The 21,386-nt window shown below is 43.6% G+C and overlaps 1 protein-coding gene across 1 annotated transcript in view; it reads right to left on the reverse strand.

Annotated features, from left to right (window-relative positions):
* Nucleotides 1–21,386, reverse strand: part of SACM1L (SAC1 like phosphatidylinositide phosphatase) — a 60,904-nt gene that overhangs the window by 13,694 nt on the left and 25,824 nt on the right. Inside the window, exons 6-12 of the mRNA XM_080806886.1 lie at nt 19,122–19,181; nt 18,168–18,201; nt 13,713–13,814; nt 11,239–11,324; nt 10,341–10,427; nt 9,757–9,825; nt 3,432–3,511 (exon numbers count right to left, since the gene is read on the reverse strand). Coding sequence (XP_080663012.1) covers nt 3,432–3,511; nt 9,757–9,825; nt 10,341–10,427; nt 11,239–11,324; nt 13,713–13,814; nt 18,168–18,201; nt 19,122–19,181 — 518 coding nt within the window. The remainder of the gene's footprint in view (nt 1–3,431; nt 3,512–9,756; nt 9,826–10,340; nt 10,428–11,238; nt 11,325–13,712; nt 13,815–18,167; nt 18,202–19,121; nt 19,182–21,386) is intronic.

Genomic DNA, 21,386 nt, shown 5'->3' on the forward strand with positions numbered 1-21,386 from the left:
ACATGTACATCTCACACAGATGCGGCAGAGGGACTCTTCCGGCCCATCGGCAATGGGTTGTTTTTAGTTATCTGGTATTTAATAGGTCCAATTCTGAAGGTTAGAACACATCTGACAGTGAAGGTGTCCTACCATGAGCTGGAAAATGTTGCCAACTGAGCGGGGAGGAAAGAAAATCATGAACCCGTTCCTGAAAGTCAAGGGAGTCAGGAACCAGGGTCAGGTCATAACTAGGAGGACTGGAAGGACAGCGAGCTCTGGCCTACACAGTGAAATTCAGAGGAGGCATCTGCCCTCGTGTCACTCCCCACATCACTCCCGCGGCTCCAACAGACCGAAGGATCGTCAGGAGGGTGTGGGCTTCTAAGCAGGTCCAGTAGCTGCGGCCACCTTAATGGTTATCTCACTGATGAGGTGAGAACCGTCTCCTTAGAAATCAGTACAAAAGCAGAGGTTAGCGAGCCCTAAGGCTAGACCTGGTGAAGCTGGGGAGTGGGGCAAGCTCTTCCAGAGGCCACTCCCACAAGAGTGACAGAGGCACAGTCACTTCAGGGTACTCCCACAGAAGCAACAGCCCTAGACTGGCTTGAAGGACGTAAGCAGCTAGCCAGCTCCTAAACGCGCTGGGATTCTTAGCATATACTCTTCTAAAATCACACTGGTATCTCCTAAGACTGAACTGCAGAATTACATTTTGGCAATGCAGGACTATACATGTATTATTTTGCTTCTGACCCCAACAGTCAAGCAGTTCTGCTTCTTTCCAAGTTCTAGGAAGAAATGCTCAGAGACATGTCAGCTTACACGGCTCATTTTCTCATCCAGTTCCCAAAAGGAAAACTTCCCATTGCTAATGAGGCTCACCATTCCTCAGAAGCACAACCACACAACCTTTCTCCTTCTGGTCATTCATTTAATTTACTCAAAGCAACAACCACTGAACCACTAAAAAGTGCATCAATCCAATAGACCGATATCTGAAACATGACAATAAGTGTACCATTTAATTTCCCTTTAACCAACAGACTGATCTCTCCCACTGCCTTCTAGAATATGGACTTACTAAATTAAAAAATATTCAAATATACTTCTTTAATATGCTCCTCTGTCTGATGGTCTTTCGAGCTCACAGAAGGAAAATGACAACAGCTCTGGGTGGTCACTCTCTAGGTGAGGGCTGTGTGTGGCCTCCAAGCTCCTGGAAACACCAAGGGCATAACCCTAGACTCTGACTGACACTGCACGTTCTCGAAGTCAGCGGCTGCTACAAACCCAAGATGACTCTGGAGCCAAGTGTGTCTCAGGAAGCCCCTGGGGCAGACAGAGAACCCTCACAAGGGGGTACATAGCAGCCAGCAGACAAACTGCTCTCAGAGTACGCATGCTGGACCCCAAACCCGGAGATTCTCATTGTTCAGGTCTAAGGTATATTCTGAGTTCCTCTAAGTCCTCCAAAGAGTGTTTAAGAAAGTTCCACTGTGAGAAAGCAGAAGTATGCATGGAGTGGGGATCTGATGAATTTGCTAGAGCTTTTGAGTTGGAGGAAATACACTTAAATTCTTCCCCAAAGGTTCATTATATCATTCTATTTTTGTGAATGCTTAAAATTTCTCATAGGTTAAAAAAATTTCTCCCTAAATAACCCCAAACTATTACTTTGGAAAGTTTCCCCCCAGTGCCTGTGACCACTTCCTACCACAGCACCTCACCTCCTGCCCAGTTTCCTGCTGCAGCAAACTCCAAACGGGCTGACTCATGACCTCGCACCTTTCCACAGGGCAGCTATGGGATGTTCTAGGATTCCCCTCTTTTGACAAGGTCACGCAGAGTCTGCAAGCGCAGCCTGGTGATGTACAGAGGCAAATCTGCTGCTCCTGACAAGGCTTCCATGCCAGTGTAAACTTCTACAGCTCCCATGGGGGGTCAGGACAACAGAGATCACACCAAATGATCACGAGGAACCAAAATTCATGACCCAGTGGCCACACGACATACAGCCTCACAGAGGGGATTTTGATCAGGGACTAAACTTTCACAAAATTCAAATTAAAATCTGACTCTTAAGAAGTTATTGGCCTGGGTGGCTCAGTGGGTTAAAGCCTCTGCCTTTGGCTCAGGTCATGATCCCAGGGTCCTGGGATCGAGCCCCGTATCGGGCTTTCTGCTCAGCGGTGAGCCTGCTTCCTCCTCTCTCTTTGCCTGCCTCTCTGCCTACTTGTGATCTCTGTCTGTCCAATAAATAAATAAAATCTTTAAAAAAATTAAAATTAAATAAATAAATTAAATAAATAAATAGAAGAAGAAGTTGTTATTGGGCAATATAACTGTGCCAGAGAAAAACTTCAAGCCATCAGAATCATGCTTTGATCTAGTATTGGGGAGGGGGGCGGCAGGGAAGCTGAGCTATAATTCATGGCTCCACTACTACCCGAAGGTGGAGTGTTCCAATGGAACTTTTCATGATCTAACGCAACATAAAGCAAAGAGCGCCCTCTGCTGTCCAAACGTCTGCCTTATGCCACAGGCCACTCTACTCTTACAAAGACCTCCCTCTCCATCACTGTGGTAATGATCTTCTCAAAAAAGTGAAAAATCAGGGGCGCCTGGGTGGTTCAGCGGGTTAAGCTTCTGCTTTTGGCTCCAGTCATGATCTCAGGGTCCTGGGATCGAGCCCCACATCAGGCTACCTGCAGTGGGGAGCCTGCTTCCCCCTCTCTATCTGCCTGCCTCTCTGCCTACTTGTGATCTCTCTCTGTCAATAAATAAATAAAATCTTAAAAAAAAAAAAGTGAAAAATCGTCTTTGGCTTTCTTTTTGTTAGCGACAACAGGAGGCAACGTGGGTCTTTTGTAAAAGTGAAGCAGTGTGACACAGACTTTTAGAAAGTGGGGGACACCGTATGCCTAGTGAGATCTATGTACTGGTATATACAGTAGTCTCCCTTTATCCACAGTTTCACCTCCCACAGCTTTAGCTCCCGGTCAACTATGGTCTGAAAGCAGTTGGTCTCCTCCCAACATGCAGTCAGGCTGCCAGTGGCCTGACGCTCCACCACCGTGCCCACATCTCTGGGCTTTCTTCATCACGTGGGCACCTAGCCCCTCACATCATTAACACGCACAACTACAGTACAGCAAGGTAATTTGAGAGAGACCACATTTGCACAGCTCTTCCTACAATATACTGTTTTAATTATTCTACTATTATTATTCTTCTATTATCAGTTTATCTGCTACTATGCCGACATTATGTATTAAGCTTTATTAAAGGCATGTGCGTCTAAGGAAAATCACGGTATACGTAGGCTTCAGGACCATGTGTGGTTTCGAGCATCCACTGGGGCTGTGGGAACGGATGCCCGTGGGTGAGGAGGGACCCTGGATATGTAAGTGCACATCTAATCCGAAAAGACCTGATTTGTAGGGACGTACCTGATCATTCCACTGCCCAAGGAAGACACCATTGTTGCAAACGCCTGTTCGAGTGGTTTCTCTGAGCCCTTCTGATTCACCTGTAAAAAATGAAAAACATCACAGCTTTAAGTTCCTTTAAAAGGAGCGAGCGACATCAGCAAAATGGTGGACCAGGAAGCTCCAAGCTCTTCTTCTCGCACAGAAACACTGAAAACAACAGAAGCTATCTGAGCCGCCTTTGTAGGAGCTCTGGAAAACAATCAAAGGTTTAAAGCAATGAAGCAAATGCCCGGAAAAAAAAAAAAAAAAAAAAAGCTATCTTCAAAACTATAGGACAGTTCTGTGACATTTTTACTTGCCCTTACCCCACCCAGTCCCTGGGACAGTGACGGTCTCAGTCCTAAGCCACAACCAGGTTCTCAGTTCACCTCCTCAAACCAGAGAGAGGGCCCCAGACCTTATCTGCAAGTTACCGCCTATGTTTTGTTCTGACCTGAAGGATGGGTTTGCCTGTCTCTGCCTTGCACAACTCTGAACACGACCAGGGCACAAGGTGAACATGGCTCATACACGCCACAAGAGGACTACAAACCAACAGCCGCCTAGAGCAAGGGATCTTGGGAAACATAAAACAGACCATCTATAGGCTACAGAAGCCGGGGCGATACTCTGGGAAATGAGGACATTTAGAAGCAGCCATGTATAAGGAGGATTCTAGAATGCCACATGTACACCCAGGCAAAAGGCACGTCTGGAAGTTTCTGAGAAGACCTGGAGCCCTCCCCTCAGGCTGAGCGGTATGGTCGGGCTAGCCTGGTGACCCAGAGAAGAACTGCTCCAGCACAGAACCATCTGCAGAGGCTCAGAGATGGGGCTGTTCTCTCTTTTTTGGTTTTTGCCTTTGTCGGTTTTGGTTCCTGGCATTCAAAGAAATCTCTGTCAAAACATTAGCTGAACATGAGCTCAAAGAACAGAGGCTTCAGTGAACATAAACAAGGGAGCCTTTACAAAAATGGTTGGAAAACATCTGAAAACAAATGGATTACTACAGCCTTCAACAATCGAAACAAAAACACCACAAAATTCAGGGAAAGGAGAATGTGACTTCCAGAGTTACCATATCATAACCACCCAGTGCCTGATTTTCAACAACAAAAATACCAAGGCATAACAAAAGACAGGAAAACAAGGCTTATTCAGTTGAGAAGCATGAACTGACAGAAACCATCCCTGCAGAAGACTTATCAGAAAAAGGGTTTTAAAAAAACGAGTGTCTTAAATATGCTCAGAGCTAAAGGAAAACACAGGGTACAAAAGGAAACCAGGAAAATGGTATATGAACAAAACAGGATTACAGCAAACAAACAAAAATCATTCAAAGGAACTTAAAAGTAAGTCTGGAGCTGAAATTAATGAAATTAATTTCAAACAGAAATTAAACATTCACTAGCAGAGTTTCAAGAGCACATTTGTGCAGGAAGAAAATCAAATCAGCTCACTTCTAGATGAGACAAATGATTAGCCAAGTCTGAGGAACAGAAAGAAAAACGCATAAGGAAAAGTGAGCAGAGCCCTGGAGATGTCTGGGACATCACCAGGGGACAAACACCCATTCTGGGAGTCCCAGAAGGCAAAGAGAGAGAAAAGGCTAGAGGTCTTTTTTTAAAGGGAAAAAAAAAAAAAAGCCCCCAAACTGCCTGAATTTGATGAAAGACATAAATCTTCAAATCCAAGAGGCTCACTCAATTCCAAGTATGATAAAAGAAACCCATACCAAACACGTTCTATTCAAATTACTGAAAGACAGAGAGGATCTTAAAAGCAACAAGAAGGAAAAAAACACATTATATACAAAGTATTCTCAATAGGACTACAGGCCCGTTTCTCTTCAGAAAACTTGGGAGGCTAGAAGGCAGTGGACTGATCTATTTAAAGCACTGAAAGAAAAGAACCCTAAACCAAAAATTCTGTATCTGGCAAAATTGTCCTTTAAAAATGAGAGAGCATCCCTGGGTGGCTCAGTCAGTTCAGCGTCTGCCTTTGGTCCCAGGGTCCTGGGATCGAGCACTGCATGGGGCTCCCTGCTCGGCTGGGGGTAAGTAAGTAAAATAAAATAAAAATAAGGAGAAAATTAAGATGTTCTTAAGCTGAGAGAGTTCATTATCACTGGGCCCGGGCTACAAGGAAAGCTAACAGGGATCCTTCAGGTTGGAATGAAAGAATGCTATAAACAGCCTGAAGCCATGTGAAGGTATTCAGATTTCCTGTGAAGGTAATATAAAAGGCAGCATTACTATAATCTTGATCCATACCTCCATTTTTTAATATTCTATAGGACTCAGAAGTCAAATGCATTTAAGAAATTATAAATCTATGTTACTGGGAACAGAATGTGTAAAGATGTAATTTGTGACATTAGTAACATAAAGAGGGACAAAGCTTTAAAGGAATCAAGTTTTTGTAGGCAAACTGAAGTTAGGTTGGTACCAATTCAAATTAAATATTACAACTATATTGATTTATTTTTTTTTATTAAGATTTTATGTATTTATTTGACAGAGCTAGAGACACAGCAATAGAGGGAACACAAGCAGGGGCAGTGGGAGAGGGAGAAGCAGGCTTCCCACCTGCTGAGCAGAGAGCCCAATGCAGGGCTTGATCCCAGGACCCTGGGATCATGACCTGAGCCGAAGGCAGATGTTTAGCAACTGAGCCACCCAGGCGCCCCAAATATTACAACTTTAATTAAAACATTATATGTAACCTTCATGGTAACCAAAAAGAAAATATCCACAGAATATAAACAAAAGAAAATGAGAAGGTAATCAAAATATATAACTACAAAAAAATTCAACACAAGACAGTAATAGAGGAAGACAAGGGGGAAAAAAACTGTAAGATGTACAGAAAACAAATAGCAAAATGGCAGAACTAAGTCTCTACAAAGAAGTAATTACTTCAAGTATAAATGGATTAACTCTCTAATCAATAGGCACAGATTGACAGAATGAATTTTAAAACATGATCCAACCATATGCTGTATAAAGCAATCACTTCAGATCTAAAAACCAAGTAGGGGCGCCTGGGTGGCTCAGTGGGTTAAAGCCTCTGCCTTCGGCTCAGGTCATGATCTCAAGGTCCTGGGATCGAGCCCCACTTCGGGCTCTCTGCTCAGTGGGGAGCCTGCTTCCCCCTTTCTCTTTGCCTGCCTCTGCCTACTTGTGAACTCTCTGTCAAATAAATAAAATCTTAAATAAATAAATAATTTAAAAATAAAAACAAAAACACAAGTAATCTCGAAGTAAAAGGATGGAAAGATATTCCATGCAAATAATTAGTAATCAAAACAGGGCAGGGGCAGCTAGCAACATGAGACAAAACAGACTTCAAGTCAAAAACTGTTATAAGGACAAAGAAGAACATTATATAGTGACAGAAGAGTCCACTCACCACGAAGGTAAAACAATGAAGATACACACGCACCAAACATCAGAGCCCAAGAATACAGGAAGCAACACTGGGAGAACTGAAGGGGGAGAGAAACATTCTACAATAGCTGGAGATGTCAACAGCTCCCTTTCAGTAATGGACAGAACCACCAGACAGATCAGTAAGAAAACACAACCTAAATACCACGAACAAATCAGACCCGACAGACATAAACAAAACACTCCACCCAACAATAGCAGAATACACATTTTTCTCAAGTGTGCATGGAACAGTATCCGAGACAGAGTAGCTGTTAGGCCACAAGACAAGTCTTCATAATATTCAATATTCAAATTCAATAACTGTCATACAAAGTATCTCTTCTACTCACAGTGGAATGAAGCTAACCCTCCATAACAAGGAGAAACCAGAGATTTCATAAATATGAGGAAATTAAACAGCACATTCTTTTTTTCCTGAAGATTTTATTTATTTATTTCAGAGAGTGTCCCAGCATACAAGTGGGGGTGGGAGGGGCAGAGGGAGAGGCAGAAGCAGACTCCCTGCTGAGCAGGGAGCATGACATGGGGCTCCACCCTAGGACCCTAGGATCAAGACCTGAGTGGAAGGCAGACACTTAACTGACTGAGCCACCCAGGCGTCCCTAAACAGCACACTCTTAAACAATCACTGTGTTAGGGGAGAAATTAGAAAATAAACAGAGACAAATGAAAACAAAATACAAATATACCAAAACTTATGAAATAAAGCCAAAGCAGCACTAAGGGAAATTTGCAGCTATAAACACATACATTCAAAAATAAGACCAGGGCACCTGGGTGCTCAGTCAGCTGAATGGCTAACTAGTGATTCTGGCTTAGGTCATGATCTCATGGGTTGTAGAATAGGAGCCCCACCTCGGGCTCTGTACTCACAGCAGAGTCTGCTTGGGATTCTCTTTCCCACCTCTCCCTCTGCCCCTCCCCCTGCTCACACACGTTCACATTCTCTCTCTCTCCCCGTCTCAAATAAATAAATAAATAAAATATTTTTTTAAAAAATACCTTAAATCAAGGACCTCATTTTAAACTTTAAGGAATGAAAAAGAACAGCAAATGAAACTCCAAGCTAGCAAAGAGAAAGAAATAGAGATTAGAGATAAACAAAGGATAGTAAAATAGAGAAAAAATTAATGAAACCAAAACTTGGTTTTTTGAAAGATAAAAACTGACAAACTATTAGCTATAGTGACCAAGAAAAAAGAGAAGACTCAATTTACTAAAATCAGGAATGACAGGGGTGCCTGGGTGGCTTAGTGGGTTAAGCATCTGCCTTCAGCTCAGGTCATGATCCCAGGGTCTTGGGATCGAGTCCTGAGTTGGGCTCCCTGCTCAGCAGGGAGCTACCCCCTCTCTCTCTGCCTGCCTCTCTGCCTACTTGTGATCTCTGTCTGTCAAGTAAATAAATAAAATCTTAAAAAAAAAATCAGGAATGACAGATGGGATATTACTACTGATTTTGAAGAAATAATAAGGATTGTAACAGAATTCAATGAACATTTGTAGGTCAATGAACCAGGCCAGCTAGATGAAATGGACACATTTCTAGAAACAATCTACCAAAATATTAATCATGAAAATACCGAAAATCTGAATAGACCTATAACTAGCAGTTATCAAAAAAACACAAAAAAATGGGAGAAAACATTTGCAAAGCACATCTAATAAGGGATTAGTTGCAGAATATATAAAGAACTACCATAACACAACAAAAACAACCACGCCTTGATTTAAAACGAGCAAAATACTTGAGTAGACCTATCTCCAAAGAAGACATACAGCTATCCAATATACACATGAAAAGAAGCTTAACATCACTAGTCATGCAAATCAAAACTGCAATGACACACCACTCCACGACCATAAAGACAGCTATAATCAAAAAACAAAACAAAACAAACCCTGAAAATAACAAGTGTTGGCAAGGATGTGGAGAAAGCGGAACCCTGGCACACTGCGGTGGGAACGTACAACGTAGCCACCGTGAAGAACAGCAGTGGTTCCTTAAAAAGTTAAACCTAGGGGCGCCTGGGTGGCTCAGCGGGTTAAAGCCTCTGCCTTCGGCTCAGGTCATGATCCCAGGGTCTTGGGATCAAGCCCGCATCGGGCTCTCTGCTCGGCAGGGAGCCTGCTTCCTCCTCTCTCTCTCTGCCTGCTTCTCTGCCTACTTGTGATCTCTGTCGAGTAAATAAAGAAAATCTTTTAAAAAATAAATAAATAAAAATTTAAAAAATAAAATAAAATAAAAAGTTAAAGCTAGAATCACCATATGATCCAGCAATCAACTTCTAGGTAAAGCCCTAAAAGAAATGAAAGCAGGGACTCAAATGGATACCTGCACACCAATGTTCAGAGCAGCATTATTCACAGTAACTACAATGTAGAAACAACCCCATGTCTGTCGACAGATAAATGGATAAACCAAATATGGAACATACAAAGGAATGTTATCTGGTCCTCAAAAGGAATGAAATTTTGATACATGCTGTACCGTGGACAGATCTTAAGAACATTAAGCTTGATGAAATAAGCAAGACCCAAAGGAATCAGTATTCTATGATCCTCTTACATGGAGAACTTAGAATAGGAAAATTTATATAGGTAGAAAGTAGAATGGTTACCAGGGGCTGAGGGCAGAAGGATAACAGGAAGTTATTGTTTAGCGGACACTGGGTTTCTGTTTGGTGTGATGCAAAGTCCTGGAAATGGTCAATGGTGCCAGGAGCACAACACTGTAAAGCACATTAATGCCACTGAACTGCACACTTCAAAACAGTTAAAATGGTACATGTTGTATTTTTTCAAATGTGAAGTTTTTTCTTTTGTTCCCCCCACGAAACAAGTAAGAAACCTACCAGATTGATTATCACTTGTTTTCCATAAATAATTACTTGTGAATCAAAATGCCTTTGGAAACCATCCATCTAGAAAGAGAAAAAAGAGTTATACGCTTTACCAAATTACACCATATTTATAAAACTTTTTAAAGTATCTCCTTCAATGTCCTGTTTGTATATTCAAGAGAATGACACTACGATTGGGACCACGTCTTCAGGGCGTTCTAAACAGCATGTAGTACGCAGCAATTACAAGCCACTGGATTCTGAGCTACAATATCGTTATTTTAATTCCGAGCACAGCCTCAAACAGAACATACCGAGGACTCTAGAATGCCATGAAGCTGCAAATCTTACAGGGCCTCTAAAGTCTGAATCTGCCACGCCGTCCGATCATCCGCGAGTTTTCCACATTCGCAACGTGCCATCTCTGCAGCCTCTGGGCCAGAGGTTCAGCAGGTGCCGGAACCAAGGAGAACGGCCGCAGAGATGCTGGGTTTTGACTCGTGAGGATTCGGATTCGGATTCGTGCCCCACGAGCAAACCACAATGACACGAAGCTCCTATTTCTAGCCAAGGAGAAAAGCACAGAAGATACTCACATGATTTGCTACTTTGTTGATTAGCGGCCGTGGTTTGTACTTGAGGTTTGGTCTTTGAGACCAGAAAACGGGTATTGATCCTCGAGTCTAAAAGAAAAGAGAGAAATATGAAAAGAAACATTCACACAAACTTGTTTTTCTCAGCTTATCTCCTGTCTGGGGTGTGTGTGCATCACTGACTACAAAGGGAAAAGCGTGACTACAATCTACCAACTATGAGAGTGGTCTGTGGGTACCTACTCCTATAGCTCCTCTTCCGTGGGAGTACATTTGGAAGGGATTTCTCCTCCCGGCTTTATATACACGTTTACTACCTGGGTAGTAAACGGCTCTGTGTTTCCCTTAAGCTCCAAAATAAATGAATTTATCTACAAACAATTATTACATTGTATCTGTCATGTAGTCGGACATGAAGATGAAACCAGAAAACTGCTTTATTGGTCCTCGAATGAGAACGTTCATGAACTTACAAATACGCTGAGACACTACTGTTCTAGAGAACAAGCGACCCACAGCACAGTGAGGCAGCAACAGGGGACAGACTGTCCCCCAAAGATGTGCAAGGCGCGTAACGCCCTCGCCAGCCACCTTCTGTCCCATCATCACTGCCTTGAAGAAGTGGAGAGGGTGAAGCGGGGAGGTAGCTCCACCTCCATAACCCTTGGACCTCCTCCCCTCCCCTCTCCATAGGGATTTAATTAATTCAAGGACAGGAAATGTGGGCAGGTGAGTGCCAGGTGGTGGGAGTAGCTTTGTTCTGAGGGAACATTTCCCACATCTCAGACAACAGTATTACTTTAAGAAGCAGGGGAGCAGAGGGACATTTCAACACCAGCGCAGAAAGTCCGATGGAAGCAGAGGAGGGCTGGCGGGCCGCCTCACGGCCACGGCCACTTGCCTGTACAAATGAGGCCCTGCTCCCGTTGTAGTGCACAATTTGTTCTGTTTCTACAAAGTTAGCAGCGTGGCCTTCAGAATCAATTCCTAAATTGAAAAAAAGTCAAAGTTAACTAGATTTCTTACAGGAGAAACACATCAGAAACTCAGCAATTCCATTTAAACTTGGAAAGAATTAAGTCAGTTCATATTAGGGGGAAAATACTTGTAAAAATCAATTTCAGACAAACGCATGGTACACCATCTGAAAGCTACCAGAAGCTCACTCATTACAACAGGCTTAAGGCAGTGTATTAAGGACCTATTAATAAACAGATGAAGTTGGTTGTTGTTTGATATATCAATTGTTTAGACATACAAAATTCCTCTAAAACAGTGTTTCTCAAAATTGAAAAATATTTTCAAGAAAAGTCAAATTCTCAAGGACCCCTGACAGTATGTCCACAGATCCCAGTTTGAAAAACACTATCTTGAAAGTTAAAACCATTAAACACAATATTAAATGCAAATATGGGTCATTATGTTAACAGTATTTTATTGTAATAAGGCAAATGGTCCAGCAGATGCTTATAATGATTTTAATTATCAAAATAAAAGCACAAAAATTATATGATCCTAGAATTCTTGTAACTCTATGAACATACCCACAAAGCCTCATTTGAAAAGCACTGCTCTCAAGTGTTCAGTCTTAATGTTGGTTAGTCCTTTTGATCGCGTGAAGCAATCCTCGACAATCTGTTCACATAATCCACGTTTATACGAGAAGCTTGCAAAGGCAACTTTCAAGCTGGTCCCTGACTCAAATTACCAGGTTATCAAAAAGAAATCAACAGATTTTTTTAACCAATTCAAATATTTCTTAACACCTTTTCTATTTAGTTCTCAAATATAACATTTTAAGGTGAGGGAGATGGTTTTGTTAATAGTGACGGGGACAAAATTACTGAGTCAAATAGGAAATGAAAAGCTTTCTCAAAACCTTCTAAGATTACTTGTCAAAAGCATCTTCTACTTGGGGTTCTTTCCATAATTCTCATTAAGGAGTATTTTCAGAAATTAGAGTGAGACTGGGGTGGGGGGTGGGGCGCAAGAAGGGAGGGAGGGAAGGACAGAAGGGGAGACGGGGGCCAGGTGGGGAGGCAGACCTTTATGAAATGATTTCCAAGATACATGAAATTTAAAAAACAGAAAAAACCAAGGTGCAAGAAAATGTGCTCAGTATAGAACCAATGTCCACAAAAGGGGGAGGATAACACACAACTGTAATAGCATAAAATAATGATCTGGGGGCGCCTGGGTGGCACAGTGGGTTAAGCCTCTGCCTTCTGCTCAGGTCTTGATCTCAGGGTCATGGGATCGAGCCCCACATTGGGCTCTTTGCTCAGCAGGGATCCTGCTCCCCACCCCCCCGCCCCGCCCCAAGCCTGCCTGCCTCTCTGCCTACTTGTGATCTCTCTCTCTGTCAAATAAATAAAATCTTAAAAAAAAAAAATAATGATCTGGAAGGATAAATAAGAAGCTAACAACTGAGTAAGACGCAGCAGATGGCCTCAAAGCCGAGAAGTATTTTTATTGCATATCTGTTTACATTTCTTGATATCTGAACTATGTGAATGCATCACCTATTCAAAATTTAATGAAGACTACATCTCCATCCAAGAAAATCTAGTTATGAAGGAGTCGCTAATTCCAATTCTGGTTCTGCAATTTTGGGCCACATTACTAAATGCCTTTCTTCTGCTTTATCACCTATAATAAAGGAATAACCTTTACAACTTCGTGGCCCGAAAGTCTACAGCTGATCTAATGGCCCACAGGATTTTATTCTGATACACCCTGGCTTACAAAAAAAATAAAATAAAAGACAGAAAGAAAAGAAAATAGGACAAGTTAGAAAAAACTTCTTTTCATAAAGCCAGTAATTTTTAATGCAGATTTTTAAAAGCCTGGTTTAAGTCAACTAGCGTGCTGCTAGTACAAATCCTAGGGAATAAATGCTCGAAATGTCAATCTTTACAGTTGAAGGCATAAAGTCAAATGTCTAGCTTTATGCGTGCAAAGAAACCAAGAGTAATAAAAGAAAATACTTTCTGGTGTGAGTTTAGGCTGCTGAAACTACACTGAGTTCAACTGGCTTTCAGACATCCAGCGAACAACATGAATAATTCCTCTTAAAGCGATAAAAAGCAACTTATAGGGTCTCACTAACATTTGCCATATTAACTACAGTAGCTGGAGAAAAGCACAGAAAACCTACCTAATTATTATAATGAAGTACGAGATAATACTTAGTGAGGCTAACATTATATGTTTATTAAAATAAAAAAATTAAAAAAAAAATACTTAGTGAGGCTATCAAATGATAATGAGAACAAATGAAATACAAAAGGTTACAGTCATGTCACCATATGACAAAACATTAATTAGTGACAGATAAAACCCAGTACTGAATCACGCTGACAATATTAATCTCACCTCTTACGTAATAGCGCACACCGGCTCTGAAACAACTCCTCCTCGAGATGAGAATCCAGTCAAAGTATTTTCCATTAATAGAACACGAGTGCATAGTAATAACTTAGCTATGTTAAGAAAAATATTAACATTTATAGAAATCATAGGTATTGTTTCCAGAGGACATCTGAACCTATTTACCCTAGCAAGAACGACATTATCTTTAAGAGAAAAATGAACCAAGAATGTACAATCTTTTTGGGTTCTTCATGAATGTTCACAAGCCTTTAGTACTGTAATATTCGACTGTGAAGTCTGGTCAAGTCAGTAGTCCTATAATGGCAAACAGACAGTATGTTCGAGGGGTTCATTATATTGTTTGTATTTTGAAAATACGATTTCCTTGCCCTGCCATCCTCAACCACTTTCTAAAAGTAAATTATCTACATCACCAAAAGACCCTGCTTAGAATGAAAAACATAAAGTAGTTCTGCCTTCAAATAAGAAATGGAAAAGGGCAGGGTGCGAAGCTACTGCAATTAAAAAAACCACAGAAATATATGTATAATTACAAATACAAATCAGTGATAACAGCTGGTACACATATGAAGATTTACAGATCAAACTGTGATTTAAGGATTATCCAGGAACAAATTCTGACTTTACTTTTTCCTTGAAACAGGAAAAGCGAAACTGAGTAAGAAAAAACAGTATCTCCCCCAAAAGCTTTTCTTAATCTAAAACTACCTCCCTAACAACTGGTAAAGGGTACCCGCTGTCCACCTGCTCACTACCGCTCAGCAAGGCACAGGGCGAACCCTCAGGGCCCTGCCTCTCCACCTCCCTGCCAGAATGAAGGGCTGCAGAAGCGTCTGGAGACGGCAGATCTCTTAAAACAATGTTATTAGGAAGTATAACAAATAGAAAAGAATACACAGTGTATCTAAATATTTGCAAAAAGAGCCATGTCTGGGGAACTATTGCTTCCCACTGAGGAGAGAGAGATGGCTTGACATTAGGAAGGCAATGCCACTTACTAAACTATACACTCAGAATTGGATACTCGGAATTGGTTAAAATGACGTGTTTCCGTTAAATACTGTCTGATCGTAACAAACATCACTGAACCCGCTCAGGCATCCGCCCCACACACCCCCGGCAGCTCTGAAGCACCGAGCGCGGGCACCCCTCCGTATCTAGTCCACGGGCAGACCGCTAGCCACTCAGTTCACCACTCCCTCGCTGGTCTTTCTAGTTCTCCCGCTCAGCAATCTGCTGGCGAGACTGGACAGTTTACCTTTTTTACCTAAAAGGGATCATACTGTGTAGGTCTTTGGCTTGCCCTTGCTCAGCAACATGTGCCTAGGGCTCCCCTGCTGCTGGGGCTGGATTCTATTCCACCGGGTGAAGACGGGCTACGCTAGTCTGTCCAGCCGACTGTCCAGGTTGTCCCCAGTTTCTGCTAGCAGAAAAGTGCTGCAAACAAACATTCTGGGGAAGGGGCTCTAAGGAGCTAGGACTGCAGGTCACGGAGCAGATTCATCATCTGATTTTATTAGGAAACGCCAAACTCTTCTAAGAATTACTCTGACTTTTCATCTTTACCGCCTGATAGTGTAAGGGAAAGACACGTTTCTTTCACTGTCTGAAGGCCTTATCTTTCCTGCTTTCTCATTTGTTTGGGTTTGCCCTCATCTTATCTTTTTGAATACTCCATTATAGTGCATAACATCATAGTAAATTAAGTATCTACGACCCACCCCCTCCAACTTCAGAACAGCACCAAAACCCTGGTCTAACTATCTGATAACTTCTCCATCCCATCCAAGTGCCTTCTTGCCCAGAAGCAGCAACTATTCTCAAGAGACCATACTCCTGCCTTTTTAATTTCACCACAGGCAACCATGACTTAAAAACACGTGGCTTGCTTAGGTTTGAGTTTATAAAAACAGCACCACGTTCTTGACCAACTTCAGCGCTTGTCTATTTCCACCAATAAGTTCCTAAGATTCATGCTTGGAGGGCATGAGCCAGTAGGCCACTCCTTCCCGGTGCAGTGTGCCACGTGCAAGCACCACACCACGAGAGCCCTGACTCTCCTCAGAGGGAACTCGTGGTGCTGGTTCCATCCAACAGTGGTGCTGTAAACACTCTTGCAAACACCCATGGTATGGACATATTGGGTATGCAAGGGGAAGTTCTGGTAAATTCACGAGAATGCCAAATCATTCTCAAAGTGATGGTCCTGAGGGACACTAGCATGTGAATTTCCAATGAGTCACCCTTCTCTTTGACCTGGGACCATCAGATGTAACGATGACTCATCCTGAACTCCCAATTCACTTTTCTTTAAAACCCACAGCACTAGAGAAAAATCTAAGGCCGTATTTATTCATTCATTTACCCACTACCTATTTTGGGTCAGGGCACAAAGATGAGTAAGATACAAGCCTGCCCTTAGAGAACTAAGGATAGCATAGAATATGAGTGACTGCTTTATGAATCATTTCCTTAGATTACAACAGAAATACATACACACTTTAAAGAACCCAGAAAGCATGAAAGGAACAAGAACAAAATAAAAACCACAGAGCAGCCCAGCACCATGACAGAATAGATACACCTCCAGTCTGGATCAGTGAGCTCCGCCCAGGGCCACACGCTCCCACTCGGATGCCCCTGCCATACCTTCTCAGTCTCCAACACTCCTCCATCATCCCATTCACCCAAGTGCCACAGTTTCCTGGTCCTCTGCGGAAATAAAAGCCATCCCCCTGTCCTCCTGCCACAGCTCTCTACCAACTGGCATCCACATCCACCTGTCTGCTTCCCTTCCTGGCGGTGGAGGACCTGTGCACCTGTCACACACCACGAGGATGTCACTCCAGCACGTGACTGTGCTCTCCCCTTCTGCGAAACCTTCTCATCTGTCATATCCGCCATTTGGGGAGGAGAGTCAGGGGAGCACACACACAATCTCCCTCTCGAATGTTCACATTGAACCAATCAGCACCCGATCAGCTGATTACCCCCTGTGCCTGCAAACAGTCTTTTCATTTGCTTGGGGAATACCACGCTCACCTGGGTGGCTCCCTTCTTCCTCACCGCCCTTCGGTGGGTCACCTTCACTTCTCCTGTCCTTTCAGCTCACTCGTGCTAGCACCCCCCCCCACCCCTGTCCTCACTGAGGCCTGCAGTGTGTGGCTTCAGCAATTCACCATCTAGAACTCCCTCGGGCCATCTTCTTTCTCCAGGCCTTTGCTTTTCTCTAGATGCTTTCCTTCCTCTGATGAGCTCATCAGCCTCATGGCTTTAATGCCATCTGTGCCCAGACGACTCTCAAATTTACGTCCACACCGTGACCTTCCCTTGTAAACTCCCGCCCCATGACTGCATCTTCTTCCGTGACATCTCGACTTGGAAGCTAGAGCAATCTCAAGGTGAGCGTGTCCCGATGGAACTCTGGGTACTCTGGCCTCACCCCACTTCCAGATGCTTCCACGCATCGACGGCTGGCTGGCTGACTTCCTTCCACTTACTCTGGCCAGAAACCTTAGATTCGTACTGAACCCCATTCTTTCATAGCCTATGTACAATTTGTCAGAAAATTCTGTAAGCTCTACCTTCAAGACAGATCTAGAACCTGACCATTTCCACCACCATCCCTGCTACCATCCTGGCCCCAGGCCTGAACTACTGCAACTGCCTCTAGTTAGCCTGGTACCCTCCCACGCTCGCCTCTGGCCCACTCTCCACACCACTGTCACAGTGAGCCTGTCCTATCATGCCGATCCTCCACTCGGATCACCATTATAGCTCACACAGAGCCTGCTCGGCCCTGGATGCCCCAGAAGACCTGGCTCCTTCCCTGAGCTGGATCCCACCTGCCGATCCACAGTCGTCGCCTATGTATGGCCCTGCCTTGAAGTCGCTGTTCCTGCCCAGCTTGCTGTATGTACTTCAAACACTGAAACTGTGTGACCCAGAAACTTATTTAAAGCATTAGATTAAAGGTAAATGAAGGGGCGTTTGAGTGGCTCAGTGGGTTAAGCCTCTGCCTTCGGCTCAGGTCATGCATGATCTCAGGGTCCTGGGATCGAGCCCCGCATCAGGCTCTCTGCTCAGCAGGGAGCCTGCTTCCCCCTCTCTCTCCCTCTGCCTGCCTCTCTGCCTACTTGTGATCTCTCTCTATCAAATAACATCTTGAAAAAAAAAAAAGTTCATTTAAAAAATGGAGGGAGGAAAACAATGAATACTGTTACACTGAAGAGAAATTTAAAAAAAATTTTTTTTAAAAATGGAGGGAAAGATCATTTATAACCAGTATTCTAAAATTTTATGGTAATGGGTTTGATTTTGTTATCAAGAGCAATTTCTGTTCATTCTAAAACACTCTCCTCATCCGACTGGGACTGTTCCTAAATCGGCCTCATACTAATACGGAACTGAGGACGGGCAGACAACTGGAGAGGATACAGCCGTGCAACACTGGAAGCGCGAACCGATGGACCTGAAACGAAGAGAGACAGGACGCTGAGGAGAACACATGCTCTTCAAACGAAAAGAATCACTGCATAAAACATACTTACACTATGTAACAATATTCGGGTGTTATGGAGATAATATACAAATAAGGTATCAAACTTATGGGTAACTTCTTTAAAAATGTCTCTCACATACTCTTGTCTTTCCAGTTAAAACACAATTTAAGCATGTGATACAATCATTTGGGCTGAAGTGTGCAGGTTCCGGAACACTAATCAAACTGCATGAAGCCGCCGGACGTCTACCTCCCTCCCTGTCAGTCTTTGCCTATAGCACCTTCACTGCTCTGGGGAAAAGAGACACCCGTGCTAAGGTTTGCAGCTCAAACTACTTTTCCAAAAGAAGCAAAACAAAAGAAAAGAAATAAAGACACTAGGCAAATCTATGAACCTAGGTGTGGTGTGTTATGCTTCCTGGCTGGGCCTCCCTGCTCCCCCTCATCTGTACCAACTAAGGACAGAGGAAGATGGCATCCGCACGTGTCTCTCTCGGGTGACTGAAGACAAACACAGTTTGTCTTTTGTAAATGTCTTTTGAAACTGCAAATGCAGTTTCTGCATTTGCCCGGGGACCTCCTGGGGCCCCTCATTTCTCCACTACTGACCCACCAGGACCCCTTCTCTCTTACTCACAGAAAGCAATGTTCTTTTATGTAAGTATTTCTTCTTTTTTAAGGCTTCTATGGGAGATCAGCATAAAATCATTGGGCTTCTTCAAACCAGAACAATGCGAGGAGGCAGACCTATCAAAGCTCCTAAGTTATAAACTGAGTTAAATGAGAAGTATTTACCAAAATCCCTGGTGATTAGGCAGCCATTTTACATGTGTAGTCAATTAGAACTTGGACTGAAACAGATAAGCAGGTTTTATTTTAGGGTCCATTACCTCTGGCTGGGCAGAAAGTTCTCTTAGAAGATGACCATTCCATACAAACCGCTGATCTGCCTGAGAAGGAAGATATAAAATTAATTAAGTAGCTCCTGCCAACCTGAGTTTCTACAGAACGAAAATTCTCCACAATCAGAGTCTCCACCTGGCAGCTACAGGCAGGACTTCCCCTCGAACCCACCTCTCCTCGGGGTGTCCTGTCCCACTGGCTCAGGCTAGAAACCTAGGAGTCCTCTGGGGTCGGTCTTTCTCTTATCTGTAGTCAACTGCCAAGTCCTACATCTCCTTCCAAATCCACCCCCTCTCCTACATCCCTGCTCCCACCGGCCCGGCTAGCACTTGATCCGGCCTAACTACTGTGGGCAGCTTCCCCGGCCTCCTGTCTCAGCCTCGCCCCTCCCACCCACCCCTCCACATGCTGCCGGCAGAAGCTCTACAACACGACCCGTCTCCTGTCTGCTGGGGAGTCTTCACGGGCTCGCTGTCACCTAAAGAACACCCCTCTGCAGGGCCTAACCCTCGCTGGCATCTGGCAGCACCTCCAGGAACCGTCTGCTGGCATCCCTGGCCGCTCTGATTTCACACTATAAATACAGAAGTTCCCTCAACAACACGGGAGGTTGACCAACTCTCTGTTCTCTTTACAAAACACACCTATAGACCGCCACTCCCCCAAGTCCCGGGAGAGGCCACAACCGGGCTCGGGGCACACTTCGCCGCTCAGGTGTGCGCTCGCAATCGCAGGCCGCCAGCTGCACTTGGTAGCCATCACGACATCACCAAGCTCAGGGTCGTACACATCAGTGAGACAGGACTTAAAAACAAACAACTTTTTTTTGGAGAGCTGAACGGTAACAGAACTTAAAGCAATTAAAGGCAAGCTGCTGAACCAACACAGCTGTTGGAGCTGCAGGAGGAGGGGCAGCTCTGGAAGGTCTGAGAAACGGTCAAAATCTACAGGATTCTGCCAACAGACCTCTCTGTGGGTGTCCAAACCTCTACCCGCTCAAACTGGAAAAGTGAAAGGGATGTACTTTCCACAGGGATCAAGGAACCCAAAACAAAGAATAGCTTACAGTTAGTCCTCCATCAAAAAATCGACCAGTCGGTGTCGAATTTTATGTTTTTAGTCAGACAAAATGTCTAAGTATGTATGGTTCATCTGTCAGCTTCACGATTTCCTACATTAACTCTGACTCTTGAGTAGCTGACAAATTCCCTTCCCAGCGTGCAGGATGGCTGTCTCAGTTTTGCATTACACTGCCACCGCCTCCCCCTGGAACCCTCCCTCTCCCACTGTCCCCTGACCACAATGGCCTATTCAGAATAGCATTCGGTCTCCATTCACAAGCACCCTCCCTTGTAAAGTCATCCCCAGCTCCCCCAGACCAAGTGAGACCCAAGTTTCCCTTGGGATCCCACTCCATTTTGGTACAGGCCTCATCACAGCGATGGTCCCTTATTCTGTGACTGCCCAGACTTCTGCTTCCCCAGGAGGCCGCAGGCTCCCACAAGGGGCCACCCTTTCTGTTCCGTGTCCCCGCTGGCTAGTGTAGCGACTGGTACACAGCAGGCATCTGAGAGACGTTTCGTAAACAAATGGAGAACACAGCATAGCAACTGCTTTTAAAAGCAACTGTCTCTGCAGTTAAAAGACAAATTGCTTGATTGCTTAGCTTACATCTAAATTTACGTCCAAGCCTACATATAATTTTCCTAGATTAGAGTACAAAATCTTAAAAGAGCCAGTCAACAAAAATATTGATTTAGGGTAGACCATATGAAATTATCATTTTTACTGGTCAAAAATGGTCAGTGACTGGCAATTTCATAGGGGCCAGCCTAACAAGTAACAGACAGCAACCTTTACAATTCGGTCTGCCCCCTAAACACATCTAAAGTCTGTTACTAAAATATCCAGGCAGCAATCATCCAGGTTCCTGAACAGCAGGAATTTTAGGATGATACCATCTGAGGACCTAGTTTTAAAGACACGCTCATATTTAAAAAGAAGAGGGGGGGCAGGGCAAAATAACAACCAAAAAAACCCACCTTAAATCAGTATTTTTCAAGTTCTTATATTAGTAAATTCTTACTTTTCTAGTTATAAAAACTATAACACCACTGCAGAAAGAAAATCACCTACAGGCACGTTAATTTTATAAGGACAATTATGTTGTTAACACTAGTAACTCAGGAAACTACCGGCATGTCTGCTGAGACTGTACTTCTCAATTCTTGTACCACTGGTTCTCAGTCCTG

This window comes from Martes martes (assembly GCF_963455335.1).
Source record: "Martes martes genome assembly, chromosome: 1".
Taxonomy (NCBI): domain Eukaryota; kingdom Metazoa; phylum Chordata; class Mammalia; order Carnivora; family Mustelidae; genus Martes; species Martes martes.